This window comes from Marmota flaviventris, chromosome X (genome assembly GCF_047511675.1).
Source record: "Marmota flaviventris isolate mMarFla1 chromosome X, mMarFla1.hap1, whole genome shotgun sequence".
Taxonomy (NCBI): Eukaryota; Metazoa; Chordata; class Mammalia; order Rodentia; family Sciuridae; genus Marmota; species Marmota flaviventris.
In genome coordinates, this window is record NC_092518.1 from 68,906,828 (window position 1) to 68,934,076 (window position 27,249).

The 27,249-nt window shown below is 31.4% G+C and overlaps 1 protein-coding gene across 4 annotated transcripts in view; it reads right to left on the reverse strand.

The window, feature by feature from the left end:
- Nucleotides 1-211: 211 nt before the first annotated feature.
- The window catches only part of Rps6ka6 (ribosomal protein S6 kinase A6), a 99,446-nt gene continuing 72,408 nt past the window's right edge, over nt 212-27,249 (reverse strand). For all 4 annotated transcript variants that reach the window (XM_071606856.1, XM_027932120.2, XM_071606854.1 and 1 more), the window contains 13 exons: nt 26,599-26,669; nt 26,278-26,366; nt 25,447-25,505; nt 21,924-22,026; nt 21,215-21,345; nt 20,670-20,792; nt 20,108-20,197; nt 18,931-19,089; nt 16,534-16,695; nt 12,892-12,968; nt 11,216-11,333; nt 2,526-2,666; nt 212-1,946 (listed from right to left, as the gene is read on the reverse strand). In XM_071606856.1, coding sequence (XP_071462957.1) covers nt 1,821-1,946; nt 2,526-2,666; nt 11,216-11,333; nt 12,892-12,968; nt 16,534-16,695; nt 18,931-19,089; nt 20,108-20,197; nt 20,670-20,792; nt 21,215-21,345; nt 21,924-22,026; nt 25,447-25,505; nt 26,278-26,366; nt 26,599-26,669 — 1,449 coding nt within the window. In that variant the 3' untranslated portion in view covers nt 212-1,820. The remainder of the gene's footprint in view (nt 1,947-2,525; nt 2,667-11,215; nt 11,334-12,891; nt 12,969-16,533; nt 16,696-18,930; nt 19,090-20,107; nt 20,198-20,669; nt 20,793-21,214; nt 21,346-21,923; nt 22,027-25,446; nt 25,506-26,277; nt 26,367-26,598; nt 26,670-27,249) is intronic.

Sequence of the window (27,249 nt, forward strand, 5' to 3'; positions counted from 1 at the left end):
CTGAAATTATACCTCTGAGTTTGATGTATCAATTCTGATAAGAATATAGAAGATGGCATAACAACACAAACAAGATAATGACAAGAGGAAAATAAATATATGGACACAAACTGTTACATGCAAGCACTTAATGTAATTAAGCAAAATGAAGAATGAAAAAGCCAAATTGGAACATAAATAGCCATAAAATATAGTACCAATTTAACCACTTCTAAGTAATATTTCCATGTAGTATTAGATATTTTTAATGTTTTTTAATTGTTTCAAAAATCACCTCAAAATAAGAACACATACTTTTATATATTACACCCAGAAACAGATTTTTGTGCATGGTATAGATCACTTACATTATAAAGATAAGATGTATAATTGGTTTATTAATTACCAAAGGTACATGTCTTCTAGCCTAAACTGTATACTCAGCAATCAACTGTCTCTGAATTAAGAAAAAAATACACAGCAAACAGTACACCTAGCACACACAAGTAGTTCACTTATATTCACTAAACAAAACTATGATATCCTGCAAATTACATTCATGAGTTCTTTCTGTCAGTAGTAGTAGTAGTAGTAGTAGTAGTAGTAGTAATGGTATTTTATTCAACAACACAATTTTTTTTTAATATTTCAGTATTTAGAGAAAACAATTCATATTAACACAGTGGTTCTGAATCATAAATTTAATAAGACCAATTTGGCCAGATATCTTTTATAAATATGATTTTTAAATGTGCTCAACCTTTTTGTAGATGATTAATATTACTCCTATTTAAAATGTTAGTTTTTCTTCTCAAAGCATAACTATTATATAGCACTGTCTAAAGTTACTGAAATACATTATACTATACCATATGTGCTAAGAGCACAAGTCCACTACAGTACAACTTCAACTATATAATCATACGATTCAAGGTAGATTGGTATGCTACACTGTAGCTCAAAGCACATAGAAATCAGAAAAATAACAGTGTACTTCATTTATAAAGGGGATAGATGATGACTAAATCCAATTAGTGAACTTGAAAGTCTGGTTACATAACACCAAGATAGTGTTAACACCATGTACTTTATTATCAAAGGACTAACTATGACCTATTTGGAAGATTATAACACCAGTATAAAGTCTTTTGATATTTTTTTCATTTGTACAACAATTCTGTTAGTTGTAAATTGTTAGAAACCTTATGAAAACCTTTCCTAGATGAGGCCACTTATGGATAAATATTTAGGTCTGTCTCACACATTACTGGTGATTTAATTCTTCCATAAAAACTTTGGCACCAATCATATCATATATTAGGATAAATGCATCTCGCTCTGGCACCAAACAACTATGACAATAATTTAGTAGCCATAAATGAATGGAGTCCTTTGGTTATGCACAACAAACTTCCACACATTTGCTTTTCTTTGTAGAAAAAAAAGCCTATCCTTCAAGATCAGATGTTAAAAAAATACTGACGTTGCTTGGCATTACACTAAAAGCATGATTTCTAAACCATTATTATTTGAATCCACTAAAACTAAGAATAATTTTACTTGAAAAGAATTTTAGACATGTATGTGCAGAGAAGTTTTTAAGACCTGTGGATTACAATTATTTCCTGATACAAACACTTGGACATGACTACAAACAACATAGTATGAATATTGTGGACCTGTTTTTTTTTTTTTTTTTTACTTCACTCCCCTTAAAAAAAGGGTCTAAACAGAATATTCAAGTAATATAGCAGAAAACAACGCTATTGATATAAGATTAGGCAAAAAGCCACATGTTTAATTTTCTCTTCATCCTGTTTAGCTGAGGAACACTGCAAATCTTACAAGCCAGTTGATGTTCGCTTTTTCATGCTCCGTCGCTGAGCTAAGCTTGAAGCAGCTACAGGCTCTAGGACTGGTTGAAAAGTCTTGTGAGTCAGGGCAGAATATGTGGCAACAACTTCTTCCTAGAATAGAGTAATAATCTCAGATTAAATAAATAAATAAATGAATGAATGAATGAATACAAACTTCCCCATTACATTTTTCTAGAGCAAAATTTTGCCCCAGGAAAATAACTGAGTATATTCTATGCACTGATTCTGCCTTGGTGAATTAATAACTGATTATTTGTATATTTTTCATTTAAACGAGCATTCTTCTAATGCAAAATTGTTAAGACACTAAAATGCAATATCTAGGCTCAATGTCTATGAACATAGAAACTGGAACAAATGGTTATAATATAGGAATTAATAGCAATCTTGTTTCCATATGAAATGTGACCATTTAGATCACTCCTAGATCAAGTGTCTCTTATAAATAAGGCAATCAGTAATTAAGACTTTTTTAAAATTTTTTCATCAGAAAGCCAGTAGCAAAGAAAAGTTAAGAAGAGTACATGATTGCTATTATTAAAAAAAAATAAAAAACTCTAAAAAATAAAGATATATTAAGAAATTAATTACCTATAATTAGTGAATATCATACAATGGCTTCATTAGGTAATAAGTTTTAGAAGGCATATAAAAGTATGTTTATTTTACCTTAACAATGTGTGATGAATCATTTCTATTTGGCTGATCATTCGGCAGCTGATCCCTGTGGGTTATCCATGAGTGCTTTAATACTTGTTCAGTAGTGTATCTCTGATGAGGGTCCATATGAAGCATATGGGAAAGCAAATCCTAAAAGAAAATGAAAAATATATATGGAAAATCTTGGAATAAGCTACATGATCAAGGGGAGAAAGGAGCTACTGAACTTGGCTGGTAAGCTGGGCCCTATGGTACAAGAGTATGTGTATTTAGACACAAAATAGAAGGGGCAGTCCAATGTAGTTAATTTGCTCATTAACTAGGGGCTTAATGCACAACATACTAAAAAAGCAAAATATAAATCCAATGTTAGCAATTAGATGCTATCATAGCATTGTGAGTTTTACATCAGAGTAATTATAAATATGCTTATTTGAACTGTCATAATAAAATACTGTGTACTTAATATACCCTAATAGTAAAATAAAATTTAAAAAAAATTAGTTGTAGATGGACACAATACCTTTATTCTGTTTACTTGTTTTTTTTTTTTTTTTTTTTTTTTATGTGGTGCTGGGGATCACAAGCACTTTACCAATGAGACACAACCCCAGCTCAAAATGAAGTATTAAATATTCTAAATTATGTAACATTTTAAATAAAATATCCTTAAAATATTTTATAAAAAGAGGTAGTAAATTCCTTAACAAGCATTTTCTAATACAGAAAACCATCATTTGTGAATGAACCTTTCATCAATGGCAAAAGCAGAAACTAAAGGCTCTAAGTAGTAATACCAGATTATAATTGGCTGGAACTGTTTAAGGGACTAGTACAACCAAACAAGACAATCTACTAAGAAAACAACAGATGTAAATAAATAAATAAATATGTAGAATATTAAAAAAGATATCGGGGACATACTAACCACCTGATAAATGATGGCTATTATTATGATTCATTAAAACAACCAGCATCAAGCTGTTTCATAGTGGGGTAGGGAGGGGGAGCATGGGAGGAATAGACAAACTCTAGATAGGGCAGAGGGGTGGGAGGGACATGGAGGGGGCATGGGGTTAGAAATGATGGTGGAATATGATGGACATTATTATCCAAAGTACATGTATGAAGACAAGAATTGGGTGAATACAATTTGTATACAACCAGAGATATGAAAAGTTGTGCTCTATATATGTAATATGAATTATAATACATTTCATTGTCATATATAACAAATCAGAATAAAAAACTAAAATAAAATTTAAGAAAATAAGTTGCCGTGACAGAGCAGCAAGGGTTATATTTAAAGCAGACCACTGTTACAATGTCACAATAAACTTCGCTAAAAGCTTCCAGCAAAAAAAGATAATCATTTCAATAAGTTACATCTAAATTGAGATCATAAATTAAAAATAGAACCACTATATAATCTAGTATTCCCACTACTGGTAGGTATCCAAAGGAAATGAATTCAGTATATCAAAGAGATAACTGCATTCCAATGTTCATTGCAGCACTATTCAAAACAGCCAAGAAATGGAAACAACCTGTCTATACAATAATGAATGGATAAAAAAAATGAGTACATATACACAATAGAACCCTATTCAGCTATGAAAAAGAATAAAATCCTGTAATTTGTTACAAACTGGGTAGAGCCAGGATCATTATATTAAGTGAAGTAAATGATTCACAGAACAAGTGCCTCATGATCTCACTCGTTATATGTGGAATCTAGAAAAGTCAATCTCATAGAAGTCCAGAGATAAAATGGTGGTTATAATAAAAGGCCAAGGAGAACAGATGAAAGGGAGAAATGGGTGAAGGTTTATCAATGGGTGCTAAGTTACAGTTATATAGGAGCTAGTTCTTGTGTTACTGCATAGTAGGATGACTATAGATAACAATAAGGTACTGTATTTTTCAAAAGGCTAGAAGAAAGGATTTTGAAAATTTTCAACACAAAAAATTTATAAATGTTGAAGGAGAAAGATACGTTTATCCTGATTTAAATGGATGTATAGATGTATTGAAATATTACTTAGCATTTTGCTAATATGTAAAATCTTTATATTTTCATGTATCAGTTAAAAATCTGACATGGGCCGGGCATGATGGTGCACGCCTGTAATCTCAGAGACTCAGGAGGCAGAGACAGGAGGATCTGGAGATCAGAGCTAGCCTCAGCAAAGGTGAGGAACTAAGCACTCACTGATACCCTGTCTCTACATAAAACAAAACAGGGCTGGGGATGTGGCTCAGTAGTTGAGTGTCCCTGAGTACAATCTCCAGTACCCACCAAAAAAAAAAAATCTGACATTAAGATTTTTAACTGATATATGAAATCTACTGCTATGTAAAATACAATGCACCAAAAAGGATAGAATTTCAATAGTCCAAGGACGTCTGCTTCTGGCCAAAATGGAATATCATGAAATACCATGTGCTGGATTTACCCACCATCTACAATTCCAGAAAACAACAAACAAATCTTATGAAACAAAACAGATTAGATGATAGTCAATGAAGGTGAGTGATCCCTAAGAGATGAGAAACAAATCAGATAAGCATTATGTTTACCCCAACTTGAAAATATTTTTTGATTGCTGTGCAGTAAGGAAACCTAGTCAGAGCCTGTAAGTTTGAGTTGAGGAGACAGAACAGAGAATTAAGAGAGACTAAGGCAAACTGAGTTAGTAGGACAGGATATGAGAGAAGTAAATGTAGGAGAGAAAGAGATAATTATGGAGTTCTGGAGAGGATATTCCTCAAGTATTCAGATTGCTACAATAAACATTTGTTTGAAGAAACAACTGAAGAACTATCTCAAAGGATTGGAGTGAAATTGAACAAAAGCAATTTTGTACAAGTACAATGTGTCAATTAAAAAAAATATTTTATACTCTGGAAAAATATTTAGAGAAAAAATTGATATACATTATGCTCATTTAGTTCATGCATCTTGCAAAAATAACGCAATTTCTTTTTTGGACATAATTTATTTGTATGCTTTATAAAAATAGAAAATAAAAATGCTATTGGGGGAGGGAAGAACACATATAGGGTAAAGGAACATGGTTTTCAAAAACAAAGGCAAATATTACCAGGGATAAAGAAGGCCATTTCATAATGATAGAGGGGACAATTAATCAAGAGGACAAACTTAGTTTTATTGGTGCTTTATAATTATACATAATAGTGGGATTTATTGTTACATATACTTACATGCACATAACATAATTTGGTCAACTGCATTTGCCTACCCTTTCTCTCCCTGTCCTCCTATCTGTTTCCCCATCTATCTTCATGAGAGAGATGAGAGGAAGAAAACTTATAAATATTTATTTATGTAAAAATATAGCTTTAAAATTTACATGAAGCAAAAAAAAAACATTAAAACTACAGAGACAAATAGACAAACCCATAATTATAGATGAAAAAGTAAACATAACTATGGAGTCTGTAGATACGAACACAAAAGTAAAGAAATATGAGAAACTTTATGACAATATATCCAACACTGAGTAAATTCCTTGAATGTCAATGTCCATTGACAAAAAGAAACAGATAATCTAAATAGCCATACCTGTTTGAGAAAATGAATGTGAAGCTAAAGACTTAACAACAAGAAAAACTTTAGTCCCAGATTGCTTCAGTGGTGACTTATAAAAAACATTTAAGAGTAAGTAATTCCAGTTCTAAATAAGTGTTCCAGAAATTTAAATAGGAGGAAATACTTCCAATCTCATATAATGAGACCAATATTACCCTGATAACAATATCAGACAGATATTACAAGAAACAACAGATCAATATCATGAATATAGATATTAAAACTGTAAATAAAATCAGCAAACAAAACTCAGCTATACATAAGGTCTAACTCATGATCAAGTTTATCCTGGTTGGGAAACGAGGTTTTTTTAACATTTGAAAAGCAACATAATTAAAATGTATGCCAATGTAATCGAAAGAAAATCCATGTTATGTATAAGTAATTAGACACAGAAAGACTGATGAAATCTAACATCCATCTCTAATAAAATTTTCTTTAAACCATGAATGAACAGGAAAAAACTTATTCCACTTAAGTAAAAGTACCTATGTAGAATATACACCTAACACTATCCTTAATAGTTAAAAATGAATGCTTTCTCTAAGATCAGGAATAAAAGAAGAATGCCCTCACTCTCCACTTTTACACCACACTGGAAGTTCTAGTCATTCACATAAAGAAAAGATATCCATATTGTAAAGAAACAAAACTACCTTTATCAGAAATAATGTCATCTACATAGAAAGAATGATGCTACAAATATGCCACAATGATGTTCACTATTTTGTATAATTAATACATGCCAATAGGATAAATAAAGATAAAACTGATACAATCTATATAAAAGCTACTACAATAAATGATATTAGCAAGGCTGCAATATACAAGATCAATATACAAAAAAAAAAAAAAAAAACTGTAGGTTATCTTTCCCTCTGGAGATAGCTTATATTCTCCCTTAAATGTGTTCTCCTTGCTTAGCCTCCAAAGTTTCTTACTACATAAATGTGCCAACATTCTCCCTTGATGTATATTTCCTACTTTACCCTGCTAAATGTATTTCCCGAGACAGTTCACATTCTCTCTTGAATGTATTTCGGCTTTTTAAAATAAATGTCGCAAAAAGTATATCATATAATGATGAAATCAAGGAATTAGCATACTATCACCTTAAATTTTCAAAACTTCTTTAGTAAATATTCAAAATACTCTTTTCCAGCCAGCCATTTTAAGAGGTGTGATGCATCATTTTTAACCATATGTGTGAGTAATAAATTTTAGAGGTCTGTGAAAAATGTCAGTGGCATTGTAGTTTTCTTAATTTTTCTTTCACTGATGTATAGCACCTCAGATAGAGCACTAATCTCTAGGATATATACAAAACTGGAAAACACTAACACCAAAAATCAAACAATCCAATCAATAAATGGGCTAAGGAACTGAACAGACACTTCACAGCAGATGAACTACAATTTATCAAAAAACATATAAAAAATATTCATTATACCTAGTTATTACAAAAATGCAAATCAAAACTAAGATTTCATCTCACTCCAGTCAAATGGCAATATCAAGTATACAAGCAAAAATAAGAGTTGGTGAGGATGTGGGGAAAAAAGTACACTCATATATTGCTGGTAGGACTGCAAATTGGTGCAACCACTCTGGAAAGCAGTATGAAGATTCCTCAGAAAACTTGGAATGGAATCACCATTTGACCCAGTTATCCCACTCTTCAGTTTATACCCAAAGAACTTAAAATCAGCATACTACATTGGTGCAGCCACATCAATGTTTATAGCAGCTCAATTCACAATAGCTAAACTTTGGAACCAACCTAGGTGTCCTTCAATAGATGAATGGATCAAGAAACTGTGGTATATATGCACAATGGCATCTTACTCAGGCTTAAAGAAGAACGAAATTGTGGCATTTTCTGGTAAATAGATGGAAATGGAGAATATTATGCTTAGTGAAATAAGTCAATCCCCAAAAGCCAAAGGCCAAATGTTTTCTCTGATAAGCAGATGCTGATCCATAATGGGGGTGGGGGAAAAGGGACTTTAGATTGTGCAGAGGGGAGTGAAGGCAGGGGAGAGGGTGTGGGAATGGGAAGGACAGTGGAATGAGATGGACATTATTACTCTATATACATGTATGATTACACTACCGGTGTGACTCTGCACCATGTTCAGTCACAGGAAGAAGTTGTGCTCCATTTGTATATAATGTATCAAAATGAATTCTACTGTTATGTATAAGTAATTAGAACAAATTAAAAAATAAAAATAAATAAACTTAGAGAAGGAAGAAAAACAACATGGTTTTATTTACATATATACACACATACACACATGATTACACTATTTATAAATAAATAAATATAAATTTTATATATATATATATATATATATATATATATATATATATATATATATATATATGGGACAGGGTCTCCCTAAGGTGCTTAGGGCCTCACTACATTGCTGAGGCTGGCTTTGAACTTGTGATCCTCCTGCTTCAACCTTCCAAACTGCTGGGATTGAAGGTGTGAACCACCATACCCAGCCTCATATGGTACTTTCTTGTAAAGAAACTGAAATTGTCCACACATCTGCAGCACAGTTGGCTGCTTACTCCATACTGCATTTGCTCCAAGGGAGTGTGTATGATCTTGTCCTCATTGCCATGTTGACATACCAATTGTCGGCCTGGAGGGAGATGAACTGATGACGTCCCTTCCCTAAAACCACTTTGTGGGTCCTCACTCACATACACAGGCTCACTCCAAAGACTGATCTGGAGAACATGAAGCACTTTGATCACATACAGTAGGTGCATGGATATTAAAATATAAACTGAGTTTTGGGCATACCATAGAGAGAAAGTAGATCCTCAATAAAAGTGGAAGATACAGCCATCCCAAAAGATGCATTAATCTCAATATGGAAATATAGGTGACATGAGAAAAATAAAGCAATAAGACTGAAAAAAGATCAAGAATGAGAACAGGATATCCATTCTTCCAATTCTTGTGTTATAAAGTACTAGAAATTTTAGCCAGAGCAATTAGACAAGAAAGAAAAATTAGATACAAATAAGAAAGGAGGAAGTAAAATTATCCATGTTTGCCAATGATATGATTCTAAGAAAACCATAAGATCTCCACCAAAAGACTCTTAGAACTACATTTTGTAAAGCAGCAGGATACAAAATAAAAATTAAAAAAATCAGTAACATTTCTATATAAGCAATAATGAACTCACTAGGAAAGATATCAGAAAAGCAATCTCATTCACAATAGCCTCCCCAAATGAAATAAAATATCCAGAAATAAACCTAAGGATGTGAAAGACCTCCACATTGAAAATTATAAAACTCTGAATAAAGAAAATGAAGAAGACATTAGAAGCAGAAAGATATCCCATGTTCATATTTAAGAGAATTAATATTGTTAAATTGGCCATATCACCCAAAGTGATCTACAGATTCAATGCAATCCCCATCAAAATATCAATATCAGTCTTCACAGAACTAAAAATAATCCTACAATTTATATGAAACTGAAAAACATCCTGAATTTCCAAAGCAATCCTAATCAAAAAGGGCAATATTGGAGGTTTCACAACACCTGATTTCAAAACATACTACAGAGCCATACTAACAGAAACAGCATGGTATTGGCATTAAAAATCAATCAAACAAACAAACAAACAAACAAAAACAAGCACACAGAGCAATGAACTTGAATTAAAGACCCAGAAATAAATCCACACATCTAAAACCCACTGATTCTGGACAATGTGTCACAAACATAAATTGAAGAAGGCAGCCTTTTCAACAAATGATTCTGGGAAAAATGGATATCGATATGTAGCAGATTAAAATTAGATCCATACCTCTTACCCTGTATAAAAATAAATGTAAAAGGGTAACAGACCTAAATGAAAGATTTAAAACTTTGAAACTACTGGATAAAAACAGGCAATACACTTCAAGATACTGGCACAGAAAATTATTTCCTACATAGTACTACAAAAGCCCAGCATACAAATCAAGAATTGACAAATGGAATTACATAAAATTATAAAGCATCTGCATAGCAAAAGAGAGAGTGAAGGGAAATCCCACAGAGGAGAGAAAAATCTTTGCCAGCTGTTCATCTGACAGAGGATTAATATCTGGAACAGGTAAACTCAAAGCTATCAACAAGCACAAATAATTCAATCAGTAAATAGGTCAATGATCTGAACAGATCTTTTCACACACACACAAAAAGCACAAATGGCCAATATATACATGAAAAAAATGCTTATGCTCAACATCTTTAGCCATCAGGGAAATGCAGTTCAAAATGCACTGACTTTCCATTTCTCTCCAATCAGAATGGCTATTAGTAATAAATATATAAATAAACAAATAAATACTGGTTATGATGTGGAGAAAAAGGAATCTTTATTCACCTTGGAGGGAAAGTTAATCAGTAAAGCCATTATACAAAACACTATGGAAGTTTCTTAAAAACTAAAAATACAATTACCACCTGATTCAGCTATACTACTCCCAAGTATATACCCAAAGAAAATAAAGTCAGCATTCAAAAGAGTTATGTACATGTCCACATTTATTATGACATTATTCACAATAGCCAAGATATGGAATCATTCTAGGTGCCCATCAACAAATGACTGAATAAAAAATGTGATATATGTACATAATGAAGTATTATTTAGCCCTAAAAACACTGAACTTATGTGAAGAAAGATGAATGGAACTGGAAGATGTCATGTTAAATGAAATACATCAGACTCTGAAAGACAAATATTACATATTCTCTCTCAAATGTGGAAGCTAGAGGAAGGAAAAAAAGATGATATGAAAATAGAAGAGGGACATTAGTGAATGGGAAGGGGCCCATGCAAAAGGGAGTGAAAAGGGATGGGGAAAGAATGTAGAAAGTAGGGTGGACTTGATTGAGGTATGTACATGCATGTACAGAAATGTCACAATGACACCCATTAATTGATACAATATGTTAATAATAAAGAAATACATGACATGTCAGATACTCTGCAAATAAACATTAGGATAAAACTTAGAGATTTTAGCAAATGTAACAAAATAATACATTTTTAATTTATACCTTTGCTCCATCTGAAATATTATCCCAGTTTCCACCACTCAAAGAGAACTTGCCATTGCCTATACGAAGCAGTATCTCTTCAGGAGTATCATTGGGGCCATTAGCAAATGGAGTGTAGCTATTGATAAAATAATTTAAATAGACATAAAAGTCAAGCATGCATAATAAATATAATGAAGGACATGAATATATAATTATATGTAAATATTTATTATAGAAAATTACAATCATCTAATTCTTTCAATGTTAATATCAATTGTATACTTCAAATAATGAATTCTAATCCTAATAAAGTATTTAATAAAATTAAGAATCTTGCCTATATCATTTTTTCCTTTTGTCTTTGGTCCATTAATCAATGTAAAAGAAAATAAGAGTGGCTTTCAAGTAAAGTTAGTTTTAGAACCAGACCACAATAAAACACACATTTTGTATTCTCTTAGGTTAAGTAAGCAAACAAATATATTTACTCTTAGGGAAACGTTATTGATGTATATTTAAAATGTTTTTACTGTGTTAGTTGAATTTTTCATTAATATTTTACTTTTATCAACATTATTAGTGGAATAGGTCCATAATACTTTTAATGACTGTATATAAAAAAGGTTAAATATTTATATCAATATAATTAAAATCTGGAGACATTAAAATTATTATGTAGATCAAATTACTCATGGATGGGAAGATAAAAAATGTCAAGTTAAAGTTGTTTTTAAAACTTAATCAGAATGAAAAAGTTAATCATATTTGTGCCATTTTAACAGGTGGAACTGAAATGCTATTCAAATTTTGGACTTGGAAATCTGATCCATAGTTACAAATGCATGGACTGTACTGTCTGAATTACCTCATATAATAATTAAATTAAGAAAATACTAAATACACATATAAACCATAATTTCTTGTTTAGTCATGATGTAAATATTTGAAAGCAGCAAGTTTCAAATAGTATCCTATGGTTTAAAAACCAATAATGTTGACTGCATTTGATATGAAAACGTTAGCTACCTTTAATTTAATTTGAGCATTTATTGTAGTTTATAACTGAATATTCTGCATAAACTTGTAAGATCTAAAAATTATATGAAATTCAATGACATATGCAATTATCACTATGCCAACTGAAATTTCAAAGCAATTGTTTTACATTTTTATATGTAAAATTTGCATGTTTTTGTACCACTTAAAAAATTAAACATTAGGACTGGGGTTGTGCCTCAGTGGTAGAGCTCTTGCCTAGCATGTGTGAGTCACTGGGTTTGATTCTCAGCACTGCATATAAATAAATGAATAAAATAAAGTATAATTTTATTAAATATATATTGCCAGGAAAACTAGAATTCAAGTACCTAAAAAATGAACATCAATAAGTTCAATGGGCAAGTTCCTATTGAAATACAATTATCTTATGATCAGGTAAAAACATTAAAAAGTAATATGCTCTATGTAAACAATTAAAATATAAATGTACACTTTATTCTTAAAATTTTTGTTTCACTTAAAATCCCTTTTCTAATTACTATAACTCAACAGTACCTCATATACAGTATGTTGCGGTTTTAATCTTTTGAAATGTTAGGAAGATTTTTCTTCAGGTTATTTTTTTCTATTCTCTTTGTAAGATAAAGATATATAGGTGAGATTTAAACAATAACATGAGTATATCAGTTTCTTACCCAGCCAACATCGTGTAAAAAAGGACTCCTAAACTCCAAATATCACAAGCAGCATCATATCCCTGCTGCATAAGAACCTAAGAAAGAAATATTCATTATGTGGTATTACTTAGTACAAACTCAATTTTCCCATCCAAAACAAAGTTGTTTTGCTTCTAATAGTCCCACAAACGCTCACAATATTGAAGTGTAAATCAGTTTATATACTTAAGTAGTAATAAGTATTCTTCTGCAATTAGCAAGAAGTGAAAAAAATGGCATTATAAATTACTTTAGTCATGGGCCATACCAAAAAACAACCTTGACTTTAATGAGCTTTCACCCCTCCACACAGGACCTGAGATATACAGACACCTAAATTTAAGACTGATAGGTACAGAGAGTTTATATTATAAGAGTACTAAGACTTTTAATTCTGATGCTGACTCTATGCCAAAGGTATTATCATTCCAATTTTGAAGATGAGGAAAGAGACAGATGTTAGGTAAATTGTCCAGCATCACAAAGCTAGGCAATAGTAGAGCAGGCATTCTTACTCTAGAATATGTGCTTTTAATATCTATCATAACTGCCTCTTTAGTACACAAGATATGGTAGGATAATATTTTTTTTCTTACATATGATGGATAAATGTATATTTTACATACAAGGCTGATTTATTGAGATCAGCAGTGTATTTCTAGACTACAAATACACATTTGATATATGTTGAATAGCTTTTTTTAATTTTGCATACAATAATTTACAGAACGTTTTTGCTCACTGGGACAGTATTAACAAAAATCAAATAATATCTTAATATTCATGTGGGATTTCTCTATGAAGTTAATAGTTTGTTAGAAAAATAAAGATATGAAATGAAGCCTTTTGTATTTTTTTTAGAAAATAAGCCTACTGCTAAAGCCTCTAGACACAGAAACATTATTGATGCATTAACCCTGAGGACTACATCAACACTAGAATGGACTTTTCACCTACAAAAGGCTAAAACTATTAATGTTTGGTTTTACCAAATGGCAGGCATGAATAATGAGTATGTTACTGATTTAAAATGAGATATAATGAATTTTCTTATTCAAAGAATACATGTGCAATAGTGAGAAGCTAAAGAAGGTATCCCAAAATATTAAAACACATATACACAGAGGGACAGAGATAGGGAGGGAGATGGGAGAAGAAAAAGAGAGAGATCTATTTGCCTTAAGTAAATAATAGAAGTAGAGAATACAGTGGCCTTAACAAATACCACTATAGATAAACTACTCATATCAGAGTAAACTTAAGTTGGTATGCTCTAGTAAAACATAAACCTTTACTGCTAGCTCTTTTTTTTTTTTTTCATTACCTCTTATAGTTGTGAGAATCCCATATTTTCTCTGGTTGCCTTAAGAAGCTTTGAAAGCTTCCCTGATTATCCATTGCATAGCCACACTTGAGGGCCATTGTTTAAGCTGGGTAGGTGAGGGTTAAACAACAAATTAGCTATTGGTATTTCATATTTCTATATCCTTGCCAGATTCTGTGGCATGCACCTGTAGTGCCATCTACTCAGGAGGCTGAGGCAGAATGATTGCTTGAGCCCAGAAGTCTGAGGCTAGTCTGGGCAATACAGTGAGTCTTTTTCTCAAACAAAACAAAACAACCCATACTTTTATAATCTTCCTAGTTATGAGAAAGTGTGCAGGAGGTGTAACCCTGCTTAAATAGGGCTGACCATGAAAACCTGATTCTTAAAACACATACTGTATGGGTAAAGAAGAAGCAATTCACTTTTGTTCTAGATCTAGTCTCAAATGTCCTACAATAGTGAGAACATTCAATTACAAAAGAAACATAGTAGGGAGATGTGATGAATAAAGATACAGTACAGAGGCTTTGTCACACATGTTTTTACTTGCATTAAATTAAAGACAGAGGAGAAGGAAATCACAATTCAAGTAGTCACTGCCATAACTTTATCTGAAATTTGGCTTCTTAAGTTAGCAAAAAGTAAAATATACAGATATTGTCATTCCCTTTGCTCTAAAGTTTAAATTAATTCACATTTGGATCAAAACATATGCCAGAGCCAGTGCAAAGCAGGGTAACTTCAATATTACTTTATCAGAAGCTGCAGACACAACATTCCTCAGATCTGTCATAAGCTCCATTCAATCTTGAACATTTAGACCTTAGTAGGCATTAAATACAAGTTTAATAATATGACATCATAATTTTTCCTTCATAAAGTAATAAAAAATTGGAGATATATTAACTTTTGGGACACAGTTATGTAGTAAAGCACATCTATGAAGTAAACCTTAAGAGGCTGATTGAAGTGATGCATATCCTAAATGGTGAATGAATGTTCTCTCTCTATAATAAGGCTAAAGCTATAAAAATAAGTTGTTCTCTTAGTAAACCAGGACTCCATACAAACTATGATGAAATAATCTCAAATCATAAAAGGCCCATAAAACAGTATCATGCCTGTTTTTAATATCAAAATCTTAAAACAAAGGCTGGTCTGTAGCTCAGCAGTAGAGCACTTGCCTAGCAGGGACCTGGGTTCAATCCTAGTGTAAATAAATAATATCTTAAAAAAGATTCATAAAATTTTAAAATAAGAACTTTTCATTATCAGAAAGTTATATTTCTATATTTCTAGTTTGATTATTAGAAAAATATTTTTCCAAGCTACTTTAAATATATATTACATTAATATAGCTTGAAAGGGCTGCCATTTATAAAAATAAAATCATAAAATATGCCTATGAGATATTACTTCATCTTTAAATTATTGTCCGATTTTTCCTGATTTGAAAATTCAAATTTTCAAACTTGAAATGGTATTTTGATTTATATTAAACATACAATGATTTATACCAATTATCAATATCCATATATGTAAGAACAATTCCTAATTTACAAACAAACTTATATAGAAACTTTTGTAGCCAATGCCATCCCTAACTCATTTTTCACCAAACTTACTTTCACTGCTGTGGGAGGTGCTAGTATCATAGTCTCTATCCCATGGTTGGAATAGTTAGAGCTTTCTATATATGAAATTTGCTCCTCTACTAAGCCAGTCTGACCTCTTCTATTTCTTCCCCCTGATATCTACATCTAAATGCATTTACCACTGTAAAATAAACAATGCCCTGTTTATAAACATTCCTGTGGGGTTATTTTCTCTGGCAGTTAGAAGATCCTAAAGAAAATTGGGGATACCACTGATCTTATATATTATACATAATGCTAACTAATATAAATAACTGCATGTTCAGCACAAACTGATTTTGTTGCTAAGCCATTGTTAGGTTTTGAAAAATCATTTAAGTACTTTGAGCCTCAGTCTCCTCATTTAGAATATGTAATATGTTGAGGCTGTGGCCTGTCTTTACCCTGTCGCCCAGTTCTAAAAATGATACGATTCTAAAACTAGTATAAAGCCTGACAGAACAGTCTGATTATGATATTCAGATTGGTTTAAGATGCTCATTATTAGTCTGAATATTTACCTTAGGTATTACTGCAATTCACTAATTGAAAGAGTTTACAGCTGGGAAGGACAAGATAACTCAGCTTTTACCTGCCTGCCTTAACATATACATGGCATTGTTATGTTAATGAAAGGTAAACACAGAAGTATTTAAATACCTCAGGTGCTACAAAGTTTGCAGTGTAGCAGGGAGTTAAGAGAAGTCCATTTTCTCCTCGAAGCTGTTTTGCAAACCCAAAATCACAGATCCTAATTGAATCTGCATCCGCTGATTCATCCATGTATAAAATATTACTAGGTTTAAGGTCACGATGAACAACCTTGAAAATAAAGGAAAAGAAGCATTACATTTATATAGCTAGCTAAATATTTGCCAAACAAAACATTTCAATGTTTCCCAGAAAAGAAACTCCTAATTATTACATATTGAAAATGAGTATTTCTCTGATATATGGTCTAAAGTATACACAGAAAATTATCTCTATCAGATGTACACTCCGGTTTCCACTCAAGCCACCAGTGTTGTTAACCTTTTCCAATTTCAACTCTTAGTTCCACTTTTGGATATTATGGACTAAGACCTTACCAAACATGCCCCTACACACAGTAAACAACTTAAAAGCTGGATATAATATAAAAACTAAACTATATGAAGGTGCTGTGTGAATAGAAGTAGAAAGAATCTGGTAGAAAACACACATTTGGTACAAAGAAGAAATACAGTGATCTACATGAGTAGGTTCCGGTAACTGTGACTTTTAGCCCAGGGTTGTGTGCAATCCCTACAATACACAGTGGTGATAAAAACATGTATGGAAAATTCTGCAGTATTTCTGGCTTGAAGAAAAAGAAAATAGATTCTGGGGAACTATTAATGCTGACTCAGGAAATACTATATATAAGTGAAAGCCTGAACAGACTCCTGAATCAAAAATTTGTAAAACAGCCAGGCATGGTGGCACATGCCTATAATCCCAGAAGCTCGGGGAGGCTGAGACAGAAGGATCAAAGCCAGCCTCAGCAAAAATGAGGCACTAACCAACCAGTGAGACCCTGTCTCTAAATAAAGTACAAGTAGGGCTAGGGATGTAGCTCAGTGGTGGAGTGCCCCTGAGTTTATTCCCTGGTAAACCACTCCCAAAAGTACAGAAGATGGTTAAAGTAGTTCCTATAAAGACAAAAGATAGGAAGAGACCAGAGCTGCTGCCCTCCAAATAGGAATTTTTAGTTCAGGAGCAACAGAGAAAATTACCAACTGAAACAAAGAAAATAACAACTAGAGAAAAATAAAAGAATACAAATATATCAATAACAGTATCAGAATAGGATAAAATTAAAAATTATCACAAGAACAAGGAAAACATAATACAGTCCCAAGAAAAAAGAAAATCAATTCTAACTCTGAGATGAACCAAAATGGAGCAGATTGGGACTTGCAAGTGACAATTATAACTCTTCTCAATGAAGTAAAACAAAACAGGTCTATAATGTATGAATTTTTAGCAGAAAAATGAGAAGTCTCAGGAAAAAAACAGAAACAATGAAGAAGAACCAAATGAAATGCAGAACTGGAAAAAATTCTGAAATTACCTATGTGATGACTTTCCTGCTATTACTATCCACTTCATTTAATTTAGTCTTACTTTTAAGTTTTTTTTTAGTTGTAGATGGACATAATACCTATTTTTATGTGGTGCTGCGGATTGAACCCAATGCCCCATGCCTGCTAGGCAAGCACTCTACCAGTGAGCCACAACCCTGGCCCCTAATTTAGTCTTACCTTTAATCAGCAGTTTATAAAACTGAAAGTTCTTTAAGGACAAGGACCAAGTTTTACTCCTATTTGAATCTGTAATATAGTTTATAATGCCTAGTATGTAGAAAGGTTCAATATGTGTTTCTTATTAATTTATTTTATTGATGTAAAAAACTGAAAGAGTATAAAATAATAAACCAAAGATGAAATGATCATCGTTCTCTACTCTACTCTACTCCTTTAATAAGATTTACTAGTATATGTGAGGCCCTGGGGCTAACTCCCAGTGCTGAAAACAAAAACAAACAAAAAGACAGGAGGCAAAATAACAAGTTTGCCTGCCTCTCCATCACAAATATATTAATATTTCAAATGTTTGGAATCTAAATTTCTTACTATATTTGGGAGAGTGATAATAAGGCACACAGGAGAACTGCAAGAACTTCACATGTCAGGTATAATTTCAACAATTGTTACAATATGTCCTTCAATAATTGTTTCACTTTTAAGTTTGATTAGGTTTAATAATTTTAAAGGCAAGATTAGGCATATCTGTATAGTTCAAACCATGTTCAAAACTAATACGCTATTAAATCAAGGCCAAGAGACAGAAGAAAATTAATAAAGCACTAGCCAATTTCTTAAATTCATAACCTTTACTACATTATGAGTTTTATTAAGATATTCTTTATTAAATATACAAGTGGCAGAAAAAGCAATTCATTTTAGGTGGCATCAACTCCTAATATAATTTCATGACGATATAGGTCCCATAATTATATGGAAGACTATAACTTACTCCTTGACAATGAAGATAATCAACTGTCTTAGTTATTACATACAGTACATCACTAGCTTCCTGTTCTGAGAAACATTTTTGCTTGAGAATACGGTCCAGTAGTTCTCCTCCTTTCATCAAATCCGTAACAAGGTAAACATATCTACCATCATCAAAGACCTAAAAAAGAACATATTTTTAGGTGTTATTATTTGCAATTATAATTATAAACTGTTTAAATTATACTTACTTTGCAAGTGAACCTCTAGTATATAAAATAGATACATTATTTTTTTTTAGTTTTGTAAGTTATAGTTCATCAAATGATATAAATGAAAAAGTAAAACTCCATGACTTTCAAATGATATACATCAAGTTTTTTTTAATATATTATAGCTATTTTTTCATCCCTAGCAGTGAAGTTTCTTTCCAACAGTAAGCATATTATTTGTCAGTCCATTTTCTGACCTGGTATCTTAAGTCTATACAGCATTCAAATAGTGTTTCAAAGAAAATAAATCAGAAAACTATTTACACCCTTTACACTCCAGGCATGTGACATAAGAGGAGCGTGTTTGTATGTGTACATACAAATCAATATATTTTCATTCTACAAATACTATTTAACTCAAGGAACAATCCATAATGCCACAGCCAACTGCTATATAATCAAGAAAATAAGCCAGGTGCAGTGGTGCAGTCCTGTAACCCTAGTGGCTTGGGAAGCTGAGGCAGGAGGATCACAATTTTAAAGCCAGCCTCAGCAAAAGCACGATGCTAAGCAACTCAGTGAGACCCTGTCTCTAAATGAAATACAAAACAGAGATGGGGATGTGGCTCAGTGGTCAAGAACCCTTAAGTTCAATCCCCGGTACCCTCTCCCCCAAAAGAGAAAATAAAATCTTCAAGAACCTGGTAGACAACTATAGAATGGTAAATGGTGCTAATTACAATGTTAACTACTTAACCAGCCAGAATATATTGAAGTAATGAAGACACTCTCTTTTACCAACCACTGTAGTGTTTTGTTTTTGCAATTCTATGAGAGTAGGAGTACAGAATCTTAGGAAAAGAGAAATAATGTGGTAAATTTAAAAGTCTTCACATTTTATAGTATGACATTATAAACAGTACAAATATAAAGATACAAGTCATAGCTTCTCTAATATAGATTATATCTATATTTCAAAATACCTACATCCTTTAAAGTAATAATGTTGGGATGCTGTCCATAGCGCATCAAAATTTCAATTTCTTCTGAGGGGTCTCGCTTACTTTTGTCAATGATCTAAGAAATTGGATGAAAGAAAAAAATCATTTTATTTGTCTAAAATGAATGGAATATTTTCCATTTGTTTATACATATAAACAGATACTTAAAACTCAAGGATACTGCTTATTACATTAATATTTAAATATGTTCTATTACTGAAACTTAAAAATTAAGAACTTTCTTTAATATTATATTCCATTTCTCTGAGACTATATTAAATGATAATGTGTTCCAAATGAATTGTAACTGTCACTACCACTCAATCTTAATATGGTACATTAAAAGTATTCAAAAGCAAAAATTTCATGAAATGCATTGTTCCACCAAAAAAAGCCTTGCAAAGAATTTCAAAATGAAAATATTCTTAGAATTCTTTTGCATCATATTATCTCTCCTCTCTCTTTCTTGTTCCACTGAAAATGTCTGCAGTTAACCTATACTTTAAATTGCCAATATAAAACAAACAACTTAAGCTTAGTGACAATACCTTCACCGCAAATTCCAAGTTGGTAGTTGTGTGTATACATCGCTTGCAAACAGAATAAGAGCCAACACCAATATCCTCTTTCAATTCATATATTTCACCAAATTGTGCAGCATTTCCATTTATCTGTTTTTATTTTAAAAAGTAAACAACTAAGAAGAATGAAATATTTTCACATTTTCTATCTTTTGTTCTAAATATACTTTCATCTTAAATCTTAAAAACTCCAAAATAACTCATTCTAGAAAAGTTTTATTAATATTTATAAATTGGTTATATAGATTGTGAATCAATCTTAAATTACAAGCTTTCTGGTTCCTCAAGGCCAATATGATCAATCAATTAGATTTTGCCAACATTTTCTTGCCAATACAGATCATTAAGTATAATTTAAGGTTTTTAACTCTCTTTTTTTCTGAACCACACAGAAACACATTTAAATTACTTTTTAAAAAAATTATGGAAAATCCACCATCAATAACAGAGAAAATAATTATCCCCAAACTTATATTTTCCCAAACTGAATAATGTGATTAAGTAGAATTTACCTGAACAACTGGCAATACATTTGCACTTGTGATTGGAGTGATTTTATATTCTTCGGCAATAGAAGTTGCAACAAAGCTAAATCCTTTGAAAAGCTGATGAGCATTTGCACTAGCTGGCAAACCAGGAGAATCTAATGTTCAAATAATTATATAATTAAAATTATACAGAATTTTATGGTATAAAATGTGAGCAGTTTTTCAAATGTAAAGGAAACCATTAAATTTGACCATCTGACATACTATTTGATTTATACTATTTCATTTGTCTCTCATCCCTAGTATGCATATTCCATGTGGTCAGTAATTTTTGTCCTCTTTTGTTACTGCCACTTCCTCACTGTCTAGTACCTGGTAGGCATTCAATATTTGTTGAATAAATATATGACTAAATAACACAATCAGTAAACCATAGCAAAATCTAAACCGAGTCTGTATAATATATCTCGCATCTTATTTCTTGCCCTTTACCCTGTATTTCATTTGCATGTCAAAAGAATTACGAAATGGGAAAAAAAGTGCCTCCCACTTCTCTAGTCCCTGCTTCTCTGATAGATATGTTCTATTTAAAGACTCTACTTCACAGGAGGCCAAGAAACGTTGTACATTACTCCTTGAAAACTTATTATTAATATTTTACCAAGGATTATAGTTTATTTAATCATCAATACAATAAAAATTGTGATTTTATGTGTAAGCGTGCATTACTTACCTTTGGGTGTTTTTGCAGTAAATTCAGGATCAAAACAAAAAGTATCATCTGGTTTTCCAGAAGCAGGTTTGAAAGGTGGTTGAACTTCTCTTTTATATAATTTCTAGAAATAACAGAGAACATTTAAAATGTTATTATATATGTTGAGCATTCCTAGTCCAAAATCTTAATTCAAAATGCTCCAAATTCCAAAATATTTTGAATGTCAACAGGATATTATTGTGGAAAATTCCACAATAAATCTCACATGACAGGTTGCAGCTAAAATGCAGGCTGACTAAAAATCTTCTGTAAAATTACCTTCAGGTTATGTGTACAAGGTATATATGAAACATGAATGAATTTCGTGTTTAGACTGGCCCCATCCCGAAGGTATTACATACGAATATACAAATATTAAAAATCTGAAATCTATAATATTTCTATTTCCAAACACTTTAGACAAAGTAAGGTGAAGTAGAACATAATATTCACAGTTCTTAAAATAAGACTCATAATTCCTTCAGATATATGTTATCTAAATTCTTAAAAAATTTAGAGACAATTGAGCATTTGCACTAGCTGGCAAACCAGGAGAATCTAATGAGACCAAAAAAAACAGCAATTATGCCACAACTTGCATTCACAAGGAATAAAATATTCAATTTCAGGTATAAAAAGCTGATTAGAATTCTCATTGGTGCTATAACCATATGGAATATGTCCTAATGTCAACCTGAAAATTAATCAATAATGTTTATATTATTAAAAATCAACAGTTAGACTATTTTCAATAAGTATGTATTTTAATTAAAGTACTATGATTTCCCATGGAAATGCACATTAAATATACTATTTAGGGCTTTATTCACAGAATAAAATGCAGTATTTTAAAAAATATTTTTTAGATGTTGATGGACCTTTATTATTTTCATTTATTTATATGTGGTACTGAGAATCAAAACCCAGGGCCTCACACATGCTAGGCAAGTGCTCTTACCACTGAGCCACAACTCAAGCCCATAAAAATGCAGTCTTGTTTAACAATCTCATTTGCTAAAATTTTTATATTTAAAAACACAGTGGGGTGGAGCAAGATGGCAGCTAAGTTCCTCTGGCAATCTTTTCTCACAGACGCACTGAATACCTATTCATCCATCAATCCTACCTTCACAAAAGCTGATGAAATCAAGTCAGAGATTATAGTTCCAGTTTTTAGTATATAAAAAGGAAGCATCATATAAGGCAGGAAGGAAAGCAATATGGTGCCTACAACAAATTTGCTTCATCACTAATGACACACTTAGACTGTAAGTGGAGGCATAGAATAAAATAGTCCATACAAAAGGAACACAAGAGTAGCCATACTTTTATCACATTAAACCAATCTTATCAAATGCAGAGACAAGGAAAAGTCACTATATAAGGATAAAAGGGTCAATTCAGCAAAGTTAAATAACAATCCTAAACATATATGTATCCAATATAGAAGTACCTAAATATATAATGCAAATATTAATATACCTAAAAAAGAGGTAGACTCGTACTACACTACTTAGGGACTTTTAACACCCTAGTCTCAGCAATGGAGAGATCATCCAGACAGAATATTGACCCACAACGAGTGGAGTTAAATTGCACCAGAGACCAGTTTTTACCACTAAGAAATAACAAATATTTGAGGATATTCGTTAACTTAATTAAAATACTATAAATGTATCAAAGGACTGTTACTTAAATAATATGTATAATTTTCTGCTTTTACATGTTAGTTCAAAGTAAATTTAGTTTTAAAAGATAGAAAATATATGTATGCAACAATGTTTTAGAAAACTACTTTTTCACAGCTCACAGTTCCATAGAAAAATTTAGAGAGAGTTACATTAAAGGAATTTTCACATATTGAAATATGTAAACTTTCCACTAATTTATTTAAATTAAAGACAATGAATGGTGAGAAACGTTGATCAATGGGTACTAAGTTACACTGGGGTAGAAATCAAAAGTTCTGCTGAACTATTGCATAATAGGTTTACTATAATAACAATAATGTACTGTACATTTCAAAAAAATTTAACAAAAGATTTTGAACATTTTCAGTATAAAGAAATGATAAATGGGGTAAGGGGTTGTGGCTCAGTGGTAGAGCGCCTGCCTAGCACATGCTGAGTTTGATCCTTAGCATCACATAAAAATAAATAAATAAAATAAAGGTATTGTGTCCAACTACAACTAAAAATTAATATTTTTTAGGAAAAAGAATGATAAATGTCAGAGGCGACAGACATGTTTACTCTGATTTAAACATTAAAAAACATACATGTCTCTAAACATTGCATGGTACCCCATACATAAGTACATATTTATGTTTTAATGTATTAGTTAAAAATATAAATCTAAAAAAATAAACTATTTAGATATAACAATGGGAGAAATGTACTTTCCTTTTTTCTAGGTAAGTGGAAAGGAAGAATAGAAGAGCACTGTGAGAAAATGAAAAAGGAATACAAAGATACCTAAGATTTACATAGATATGACAAAGAGCTACCTTCCATGCAGCATTCCCACTCAGTGGTGTTTTGGGGTATTACAACCAATGGATTACAAGATGATACGGTTTTGCAATAATCAAATTTTGCCAACTGAAACTGTGCATGGTGGCACATGCCTGTAATCCTAGTGGCTTGGGAGGCTGAAGCAGGAGGATCATGAGTTGAAAGCAGGCCTCAGCAAATTAGTGAGGCCCTAAGTGATTCAGTGAGATGTTGTCTCTAAATGAAATACAAAAAAGACTGGGGATGTGGCTCAGTGGTTAAGCACCCCTGAGTTCAATCCCTGGTACAAAAAAATAAAATAAAATTGCCTACTAAAACCTGTCTACAAGCCAGAGGAAGAAATGATTTGATCAGTGAATAGCAGCTTTCTATCTCTGCATTAAAATAGATACTCTTTTCCTTTTGAGGGGATTTCAATACTCATGACAGAACCACATAATATCAAAAATGTTTAACTATGATTATTATTAACACATAAAATATATAAAGCTGCTCTATAAATCAAACAAAAACTAAATCTAAGAAACTCTTATTAGTTTGAGAAGAGCAAATTTTAAAAATCTATACATGACCAAGTAGAATTTATCAGTCTGATTTCCTATCCTGTCAAAAATTTAATAAAATTGTAAGATTCTTAATACATTTAAATTTTTCAATTAAATACACCTTACATTCTTCATATACATTTCCTATAAGAACTGTTACATACTTCACACCCTTTCCCTTTTTCTTCCTCTTATATTCCCTAGCTTAGAATAAGGGCAAAAGATTAACTACATTAAACAGATATAACAATTGATAAACAAAAATATACTATTACCACACACCTACTGGTTCATGATAAATTCCATGATTTGCAATATTTATAAAAAAGAATCTCACTCTAAATATGACACATGGATTATCAGCAAAGTCCATATATTTTACTTATAATTTTATGCTCCTTCTAATATAAAGTTATTTAATAAAAAAATTTCTACTCAACTTACATTCCAGTCAATATTTGCAAAAAAAAGATGTCTTTTAATTTCCTCAACTCCTTCTGAACCTATAAAAATGGAAAGAATACTTTAATGGCATGCTTTAAAAAAATCTTGCTACTTGGTTTAATTGGCTATTATCTGTTAATAGGACTATACACATTTCATAGATTTCTCAAAGTGAAAACATCTATGATTTCTTTTCTGGCATGTTATTCATTTGTCCTTTTACTTCACTACAATAAAAAAACCTGATGTTCATAATGAACTGTACAGGGTAGTGAATTCGTGTTCAATATAACATTAAAAGTATATTTTCTTTACTTCATAATTCAACCCAATACCTCAGGTTTGTATGACAAATTAAAAACTACAAGGAATAAAATCATTCTATTATTTTAACTAAACAATTCAAATAGGATAATAGGATCACATCTAGATCCAGAGAAAGGCTATCAGAAAGTAGTCATATAATAAGTATTAATGGCAACATTCTATTTACTTTGAAAAATATTAGGAAGAACAAAATAATTATCCTCAAATATCTAAAAGGGTTACCTATACAAGGTAAGATTCTGTGAATTATGTCAAAAGAGGTAATCCATAACATATACATACTGATATACATAAAAGTTTTGATTAACTAGTCTAGTCTATTTTTTAACCTTTTAAACTTTTATATAATAAAGTTTATTGTTTCTAGAACAAAATGCACAATTCCAGGCACAATTGTGTAGCAAATGCAAATGAACTTAACACTTAAAACAAGAAAGAATAAAGATGTAGTTATACTCCCCAAGTTGCAGTATATAATTTTAAAGATAAGAAAATAAGCATTACCCAATCTATTTGATGGATTTCTTTTGAATAACATCCTTAGAAGACTCTGTGCTTCAGCACTAAGAAACTGAGGCATTCCAAGTTTTGCTCTGAAAAAGAGGATTTTAAAAAATTTTACTTAAACTGATCATACTTGTAAATGGACAAATCTAAAAATAAATCTTAACTTTTTTTTTACAATGGCAAATAGTGTCCCTTATATTGTAGGGAATATAACAAAACATTAAAATGTTCTTTTACCTCAATGTAAAATCAAATTAATTTTTCCCAAACTGAAAGCAAGTGATTTGTTTCGAAAATAAAATGAGTGTGCATACTTACTTTAATATCATATTCATGGTCTCATTTCTGTCTTTACCTTGAAATGGCAGAGTACCAGTAAGCATTTCAAACTAAAAGAATAAAATAACCTCAGAATCAATTTAGCACAACTTAGAATATATAATAAAATTTCTTAGAAAAAACTTGAAACTTATAGTACATGAATATTAAATTATTCAAGATTTACATGAGACTGGGTCAAAATAGAACTAGAAAACTTGGTCACGTAAGGAAATAACATTGTTGACATGGGAATCTTAACGACCCCTCAAATGCTACATTTGTTAAAAATAAATTCTTTCCCCACTAGTTGTCATTACCATTTTCTATTAATGTACCACTCTTCCAATCCCTAAATTTCATAAATTTTAGTGATACCTTTTTCTTTGATCTTTATCCTTGCTTCCATCTGTATCACTTTTCCTGTTATTAAAGTTAGTCATGACTTCATTTGAAATGATTTCCTCTTCTTAAATTCTAGAATCTTACAAGTGTCTTGTAAGGCGTTCTTTTGGTCACCCTATTTCTAGTTTCTTATACTTCCAATCCACTTATATATTGCTGCCAAAGCTAATATTCATAAAGCACATATTTTCTCTAACTTGCATCCTGTTTAAGAATCTACAATACTGTATCACTTCTCAGAAAAAC